At 45.9% G+C, this 9,304-nt stretch overlaps 1 protein-coding gene across 1 annotated transcript; it reads left to right on the top strand.

The window, feature by feature from the left end:
* Window positions 1-2,575: 2,575 nt before the first annotated feature.
* Window positions 2,576-3,502, top strand: LOC142214507 (olfactory receptor 12D1-like). The gene has a single exon (XM_075283453.1). It carries the CDS (start codon window positions 2,576-2,578, stop codon window positions 3,500-3,502), a length of 927 nt encoding a protein of 308 aa, XP_075139554.1.
* Window positions 3,503-9,304: the final 5,802 nt, after the last annotated feature.

Here is a 9,304-nt window from a genome sequence, read left to right as displayed (position 1 = left end):
CAGGCATCGGGCCTGGGCAGAGCCTACTGCGCATGCCCGCACTAGAAGCCTGATGCCTGGCAGAGTGAATGAAGAGCCGGAAGACGCCGCGGGGAAGCTGCACGGAGAAGACTTCTAAAGGTAGGAGAAGAACCAGCGTTGATTGGCCGACTGTATAGCATTCGGCCAATCAATGCTGGTTCTGCATCGAACTTTTACATTCGAACAGCGAGTGGTACTCGATCAAGTACGAGTATTTAGAAGACCGTAGTATTCGATTGAATTACCTACTCGATCGTGTACTACTCGCTCATCTCTACTTTTTACCAATCATGGCATCACAAGCGTTCCATCAAGTGTTCTTTCCCTCTACGGCCCAGTTCACATCTGCGCATGGGTTTCCGTTCAGGAAGTCTGCTTGGGATCCCCCCAAATGGAAGCCGAATAGGCATAAAAATGTGGTTACCTGATGAAACCAGTGGACCCCATAAACTATAATCATTATAATGGGGTCCGTGTGGTTTTCGCTCGGTCTCTGCATGAAACATGCAGAGAGAAAAGTGATGCTTGCAGGAACAGAATGACCCAAACGCATATGTGAACCAGGCCTAACCCCCCTCCCCTCATTATAAGTTTACGGAAAGGGGTTAAAATAAGATAATTGTATTCATAAGAATGTGCAGTAAATTAATTACTTTGAAGCATTTTAAGACATGTTTTAATTAGTGACTTTGGGATTGTAAATCGGTCCCCACACTCCAATTCCCCAAGTGAACTCTACATAACATGGGGAAGACTTGTATATATATAACCTATTGTATTCAACACTCACACAGTCATGTACAGATAGATGAATTCCGCAGATCACTCCACTGGGTAAGAATAGATTAAGCCTCTCCTAATTTCACGTGTAGACACATGTGCTGCTGGTTTTCTATAGGGTCTATGGATAAGGTAATAAGACTCTGCTACATCTCTTTCTCACTATGTTCAGCATGTGCGAGGAACTGCTTCTAAACCCAAACATATATGGCCATAATGATGTAACTGCAGGTGACAGCATGGCCTGTGCTGCATAATAACATAGAAACTGCAAAGTATATTATTTATGTATTTTTTTATATTTTTTTGATGATTTCCATGCAAAGTCAAGTTTGGCTGCGTTCAACGTTTAAGATTTTGAACCAGTGGCAAGAGTATATTTTGCAGAAGGGAGAAGTATTAGAGATCCCTTAAGACTTCCTATTGGCTTGGTGCAGACACTGAAGAACAGTGATCACAAAAAAAACAGGGTGGCGCACTCCTCAGATGTAAAGACACATTATCTTGTTTTTTTGTGATCACTGATCTTCAGTGTCTGCACCAGTGTCCATTTACCAACACCATACGGCCTTTGCTTGCCAGTTGGTACACCGAGTGTTGTCTACGACCCTAACCAACACAACAACATCCACATATTGTTTTGGATATCCCAGGACTTTGGGAAGTGGTTATTTCCACCCTAAATTGGAGGGTTCGACTGGTAACCGCATGTTCAATTCTACTGTCCCAGTAGGAGCACATTCTATACTGTGCTTTTTATCCTCCAACCATCCCTCCTATTGGCTTTGTTCATAAAAATACAAAACTTGGAATTTCCATGTGGCTTCAGTCAAAAATGGATCCACATTGTTCTCAGTATGTGTCCGTAACATTGATATCGGGAAGGCCACCATTACTGAGCAGATCCAGTTGATGGACTTCTAAACATAGAATGAACAGAGATTTAAATCATACCTAAGCAGATGTTGTGCCCCAACAAAAAAATAGGTACCCCCCACCCAAATCTGCCAAGTTATACTTCTATACCTAACCACTCAGATTTAAGGGTAAGCGTTCATATTTGTGTACATGACAAATAACACTATTTGGACAATGACTATTATTCTTCATTTTTTAGCAGTTTTCTCTACAGTATCTGTGACGCTAGGTTCACACCTGCGTTCATCTGTCCGTTCTGAGCTTTCCGTCTTCTGCATGCCAGAAGTCGGAAAGCTCAGACCGGGTCCGGCCGTGAGCGGCAGTGAGCGTTTAAATGCTCTCCGCTGCGAAACCATATTTTTTTATCCGGACACAGAGTACTGCATGTCCGACTCTGTGTCCGGATTATAAAACCTGGTTTCGCGGCGGAGAGCCTAAAAAGCTCACCGCCGCTCACGGCCGGACATCTCTCTCACCCATTCAAATGAATGGGTAAGAGAGACCCCTGCAGGTCTCCATCTCCTGCCTCTGTTTTAGGCAGGAAACGGAAACCTGAACTACGGAGTTCACAACGCAGATGTGAACGAGCCCTAACTCAGCAGAGGCTTCAGAGTGAAAGTCAGTTCAGAAGAGAGAACAAAGGAAATTAGCCTTATAAGTCTAGAAAGAGGCTTTTTTGTCTCATTGTATACTTCTCACAATTTCATATATTCTCATACAGTGAGTGTCTATTTAAGTTTGTAAATAGATATGTATATAATTTTTTTTGGGGGGGGCAATTATGATATAAACTCAAGTAAGATGTTCTTTGGTCTTTACAGTAGATAAGACAAATTAATATGCAATACTTGAAAAGATGGATACTAGTAACGGGACATCAGTATCTGACTTCATCCTCGTTGGCCTCACAGACCTGCCTTGGCTCCAGAAGATGCTCTTCCTTTTTGTTCTCCTCTTCTATCAGCTTGACATTATGGGCAATGTCCTTATCATCATTTTGGCCATCCGAGATCCTTCCCTTTATTCCCCAATGTATTTCTTTTTGGCCAATCTTTCATTTCTGGATATCTGCTTTTCTTCGGTGGCAGTACCTAAAATGATGGTGGGTTTCTGGACACAGAATGTGATTTCCATAGAAGCTTGTATTGCGCAGATATATTTCTTCCACTCTTTGGGTTTTTCGGAAGGAGTCCTACTTTCTGCCATGGGTTATGACCGATATGTTGCTATATGCCACCCTCTTCGATATAAGATTATTATGAGAACACCTGTTTGCACCAACCTTGTCCTTATATCGTGGGCTGCAGGTCTCACCACATCACTGGTGAACGCACTGATGACATCACGGCTGCCATTTTGTAATGCCAACAGGGTTCATCATTTCTATTGTGATGTGAAACCGGTCATAAAACTGGCTTGTAATGATATCAGCGTCAACCAAATGACTCTTACTTACTTCAGTGGATTCATTTGCACGGGAACCTTTATCCTGACGGTATTATCCTACTTCTACATCATCAGTTACCTTCTTACTCATCAGTCCTCCAAGGGGAGAACCAAAGCTTTCTCCACCTGTTCTGCCCACCTAACCGTAGTCATGTTGTTCTATGGAACAGCCATGTTTACCTATCTCGGCCCTGACTCCGAAACTTCCATTGAAAGTGATAAAGTCGCAGCTATATTAGCTACAGTCATCACTCCATCATTAAATCCTATCATTTACACCCTAAGGAATAAAGAAGTTAGAAAATCCTTTAAAAATATGTTTAAGACTATGTTTTAGATTTTCTAGCATGATTATGTATATATTGTTAACTGTTTTATCGATCGACAAAACATATTTTCAATTCTTTATTCTTTTACTATGAATTAGAACTTTGAAATTAAAGAGTAGTAAGTAGTGTCAGGCAGCTGCCGCTAAAGCAGGTAAGATTGTAGAGGGCATCAAACAAGGCATGGATGCACTTGATAAGAACATAGTTCTACTACTTAACAAATCACTTGTAAGACCGCACATGGAATAGTTGGTACAGTTTCTGACACCAGAACACAAGATAGACATAGTAGAGTTGGAGAGGAACAGCTATAGTAATAAATAGAATCTATGAACCATACCAAAATAGATATTCAAAATTAAGGTTATTAGTAGAGATGAGCGAGTAGTACTCGATTGAGTAGGTATTCGATCGAATATAACGGTATTTGAAATACTCGTACTCGATCGAGTACCACACGCTATTCAAATGGAAAAGTTCAATGCAGAACCAGCATTGATTGGTCGAATGCTATACAGTCGGCCAATCAACGCTGGTTCTTCTCCTACCTTTAGAAGTCTTCTCCATGCAGCTTCCCTGCGGCGTCTTCCGGCTCTTCATTCACTCTGCCAGGCATCGGGCCTGGGCAGAGCTGACTGCGCATGCCTACACTACATTTTCTTGTAGTGCGGGCATGCGCAGTCGGCTCTGCCCAGGCCCGATGCCTGGCAGAGTGAATTCAGAGCCGGAAGATGCCGCGGGGACCCTGCACGGAGAAGACTGCACGGAGGATCCAGCCCGACCCTCACTCATGGACTTGGTAAGTATAATTTGATTTAACGTTGCCTACCCCTGAAACGAGCATTCCCCCCCCCCCCCCCCACATAGACTATAACAGGATTCGATATTCAATTCGAGTAGTCGAATATTGAGGGGCTACTCGAAACGAATATCGAATATCGAGTATTTTACTGTTTGCTTATCTCTAGTTATTAGAAGACACATGGCTAAGGGGTGATAAAAACTTAGCTATTTTAAAAGGAAATATAAGGCATGACTTGAAGTTTATGGACACCAATACAAAAATTTGTAATGGGGCCAAAAATTATGATATGCTATCTATAATACTAAGAGACCTTTGGGCCCTAAAAGGTAGTGTGGTTTGGTCATGGACACTGACCCCTTTAGATTACTGCTATAAATGATGCTCTATGATCTATGCTAGCTATCAGTTGTCTTAGATTTCAGTGCAGGAGCATAAGCTGACTAGAGGATGTGCTGAGAAATTCCTCCAAATTATTGTGTTTCAAGTGAAATCTCTTTGAGCCGAACACTCAACTTTGCACAGAAAAATCATCTGTTATTGTTCTGGTCTTCTCAAAGAATAAACTATCTAATTTAAGGATAAATGAAGTGGAATTGAATTAAAAAATGATAAAAAAAAAATTCTCAGATTCTGTATTTATCTCCATGGTGACCCCATCTTTTTCTTGTTCAAAAAGTCTCTTTAATTTTTGGTCCCAAAATGGCATCCCTCTAAAAGTTGGTCCCCATTATGTCTACCCCCTTTACTATAATCATCAGCATGGCACCTCCTCTCATTCCTGGTGCCCAACAATCCTTGTCCCCAGTTTGTATTTCTCTATCATGACCATGCTTGCCATCATTTAACTGGGCATAATGTGGTCACTTAAGGTCTTTGGTAGAGATGAGTGTGTAGTATTCGATCGAGTAGGTACACTGTGCTTTGTCCCTGTTTTACCGTATATTCAGCTGAGTATACGGTAAAACAACGACAAAGCAGAAGAGTGGCAGGCTGTAGTAAATCCATAGGAATGAATGGATGAAGCTGGCACGCAGGGGGTTAAGCGGCCGGCCGCTTTCATTCATTCCTATGGGTGCTAAGCTTTTCCCACAATGCTTGGCCAGTAGCCAAGCATTGTGGGAAATAAGCCCCGAACTTGATCCCTCCCAAAAAGATCGGGATCAGATTTTCGATTTTGATCGTGAAATTTTCTCAATTGCCGATCGGAATCCGATCTTTTCCTATCCCGATCGCTCAACCCTAGTCTTGATCACTCAAAGAGGACCTTTCATCAGATTCGACATAGGCAGTTCTATATACTGCTGGAAAGCCAACAGCGCCGCCTCCCTCTGCTCACACAGCTCGTTCATAGTCGAGTATTATCAGGAGGGGAGGGGGCGTTCCTCCCCGCTCACACTGTACAGCATGATAGGCGCTGCTGGGCAGAAGGGCGTCCCTGGCTAACTGTCAGAAACGCCCTTCTGACTGTAAAGCGCTACGGTACCGGGACCGATAGCGCTTTCACAGATCGGGAAAGCCGACAGTGCGCTGAATTCAGTTCGGCTTTCCAGCAGTATATAGAACTGCCTGTGCCCAATCTGATGAAAGGTCCTCTTTAATATAGGTCATTGACCAAGAGTAACAAGTGATTATGAAGATAATCTTGTTTCCCTTAGTCCTAACAGCGGCACAATGTGGGGGGTATTTCTGCCCCTGTGTGCTGGTAGGACAGGCGGATATTTAATTAGCCAATCAAATGCGTGGCAGGCCCTATAAGAGGGCACAAGAACCTCCCCTCTGCGTGTAAATACAAAAGTACCTCCATAACATTTATATACAGTTTTATACATAAGATATGATTCCCAGGGTGGGAAATCTTGTGCCGCTGTTAGGACTAAGGGAAACAAGATTATCTTCATAATCACTTGTTCCCTGTCGTCCGTACCAGCGGCACAATGTGGGGATATAGCAAGCAGGTCCCCAAGATGGGTGGGACAAACCCATGACCGAACTTAAAATGGTCTGGGCAAAGGCAGTGGAATCTGCCACTTGGTCCTTCAGGCGGTAATGCCGAATGAAGGTGGATTCAGATGCCCACGAGGCAGCTGCGCATATTTGGTCCACAGACAAAGTACTTCTTTCTGCCCGTGAAGTGGACACTGCCCTGGTTGAATGGGCATGAAGGAAAGATGGAGCCGACAGCCCTTGGGCGGTATAGGCGACTCTAATAGTCTCGGTAACCCACCGGGATATTGTAGCTTTGGCGGCTTTGGCGCCCTTGTTTTTCCCCGTGTAGCTGACCAACAGGTTTTCAGTCCACCTAAAGGGGCGCGTGCGCTGCAAGTAGATCTGCAGGCATCTAACCACATCCAGCTTGTGCCATCTTTCTTCTTCAGCAGAAGAAGGGAATGGAAAAAATACTGGAAGGGAAATCAGTTGGTTCCTGTTTACAGCAGATGGCACCTTGGGACGAAACCCAGGGAGGAACCTAAGCTCTACATAGTCAGAGAAAAAGGTGGTATATGGCTCCTCAGCGGACAAAGCTTGTAGTTCACTAACGCGTTTAGCAGTTGTGACTGCCAATAGCAGCGCCATTTTGCCGGTTAGCGACTTGAGGGAGACCTCTTCCAGAGGTTCAAATGGCTGGCCACATAGGGTGTTCAGGACCGGAATAAGGTCCCATTGGTGGACAGGAGTGTTTACCACCGGTCTCAGCCTAGTTGCCCCTTTAATAAAGGTGCTCACTAAGGAATCCTGAGACAAACGCCTCCCCAGATAGGCGGACAGGGCCGCTACGTGTACCTTGAGTGTGGCCGCAGCAAGACCTCTGTCTAGTCCGTCTTGAAGGAAGTCCAGGATCGCCTCCGTAGGGGGATCGGTGGAGTCCACTTGATGCTGCAGACACAAGGCATTAAAGATGTTACCTATTCGACAGTAGTTCCTGTTAGTCGAATCTGCTCTGGCGCTGGATAGGGTCTTCAAGACGGCTTGTGACAGTCCTCTATTTCTCCATAGGGACTGGTCAACCTCCAGGCTGTCAGGTTGAGTCTCCTCAGATCCTGGCATCTCAGCTCTCCTTGGGTTACCAGGTCTGGGAGTGGGAGAAGCCTCCAATATATGCCCTGACTCATTTGTATGAGCTGAGCAAACCAAGCCCTTTTTGGCCAGAACGGGATTATGGCTATTCCCAAGGCTTGTTCCTGTCTTATTTTTATCAATACCTTCGGTATGATTGGAATTGGAGGGAATATGTAAAACAGCCTGAACCTCCATGGGATGGACAGGGCATCCACCGCCAAGGGATTGTCCTCCTGTTACAGAGAGCAGAAGGTCCCCACCTTGGCGTTGAGTCGGGTAGCCATAAGATCGACCTCCGGGAGACCCCATCTCTGGACGATCTGTTGAAATACGTCTGGATTGAGAAACCATTCCTGATACGGTAATACCCCGACTCAGCTGATCCGCTACTATGTTCAGGGAGCCCTTTATGTGAACAGCGGATAACTGGACCAGATTCTTCTCCGTCCAGGCAAATATGAGATTCGTCTCTCTCAGCAAGGTTGGTGACCTGGTGCCCCCTTGTTTGTTTATATAGACTACCACCATCATATTTTCTGACCGGATTTTGACAGACTTGCCTTTCAATTCTGGGGCAAAGTGTACTAGGGCCAGGTACACTGCTCTGAGTTCCTTGAGATTGGATGACCCCAGCTCCGGACATCTCCATCGTCCTTGTACAGTTTTGTCTTGACAATGGGCTCCCCATCCCCACTGGGATGCATCTGTTGTCAACAGGGTCCACACTGTCGGGACCGTGGACCTTCCGTCTTTCAGGTGTATCCACCATCTGAGGGAAAGATGGGTAGCGGGAGAAAGGCAGATCTTCTTGTGCAATCCCCGTGGAGACCTGTTCCAGGTTCTCAACACTTCCATCTGCAGGGGACGCAAATGCCATAAAGCCCAAGGGACCGCCCTGGCCGAGGATGACATCAGGCCCAGGTCTCTCATGGCAGTCCGGATGGTTACCTGCCGAGTGCGCAATAGGAATCGTGCACTGGATTGGATTCTTTCCTTCCTTGGACTGGAGAGGAAGATCTGCATCACTTCTGAATCCACTATAAATCCGAGTAATTTTCTTCGGGTGGATGGAACGATTTCGGACTTCTCCCAATTGATAATCCTAACTCCTGTAGGAAGTTGATGGCAAGGTTGAGCTGCTGGAGGAGGGCAGCAGGAGACTGAGCTTTCAGTAGCCAGTCGTCTAGATAAGGGACGATGAAAAGACCCTGAAGTCTGAGGGCTGCGTCGAGGGCTGCCGCGAGCTGTGAATTGATAGTGCTCCCTGTGGCCGGCCATAGCGACGGCAATCCTGAGGAACTTCCTGTGGAAATGAGCAATGGGGACATGTAGATAGGCGTCCTTCAAATCGAGGGTAACCATCACCTCTCTTGGCTGAAGAAACACAGCCACGGAATCCACGGTTTCCATTCGAAATGACCTCTTCCTGATAAACCGATTGAGGTACCTCAGATCTATTATCATCCTCCAGCCCCCGGTGAACTTGGGGACCAGAAAGACGGGGGAGTAGACTCCCAAACCATGGTCTGAGGCTGGTACCTTCTCCAGGGTGCCCTTGGTAACATATTTGGCAACCGAGGCTTCTAGACTGGCCTGCTGAGAAGGTGGAAGAGTTTGGGTGGAAACGAACCGATCTGGAGGTGGAAGATGAAAGTCGATGTGATACCCGTGCTGTATGATCTTCAACACCCATGGGTCTTGGATATGGGTGAACCATGCTCTGGAAAAGGAGGAAAGACGTCCTCCCACAGGAAGGGGGGCCACAGGGAGCTGCCCCACGTCAAAACTCAGGCTTCCCCTTGGTGTCCTCCTTGGAAGCGCCACGACCAGCTCCCCTAGGGCGATATCTAGAATGCCGTTGTTGGGAAGGGCGTCTATAATTAGAGGAAGAACCTCTGCCTCTAGAGGGAGCACGTCTGCCCCATAATCTGCCCGCCAAGGCTTTAGC

This window comes from Leptodactylus fuscus, chromosome 7, assembly GCF_031893055.1.
Source record: "Leptodactylus fuscus isolate aLepFus1 chromosome 7, aLepFus1.hap2, whole genome shotgun sequence".
NCBI classification, from domain to species: domain Eukaryota; kingdom Metazoa; phylum Chordata; class Amphibia; order Anura; family Leptodactylidae; genus Leptodactylus; species Leptodactylus fuscus.
This window is presented reverse-complemented; position numbering and strand designations above follow the sequence as displayed.

Bases quoted from the DNA above. Each gene is read 5' to 3' on its own strand.
- LOC142214507 (XM_075283453.1), top strand. From the start codon at position 2,576: ATGGATACTAGTAACGGGACATCAGTATCTGACTTCATCCTCGTTGGC.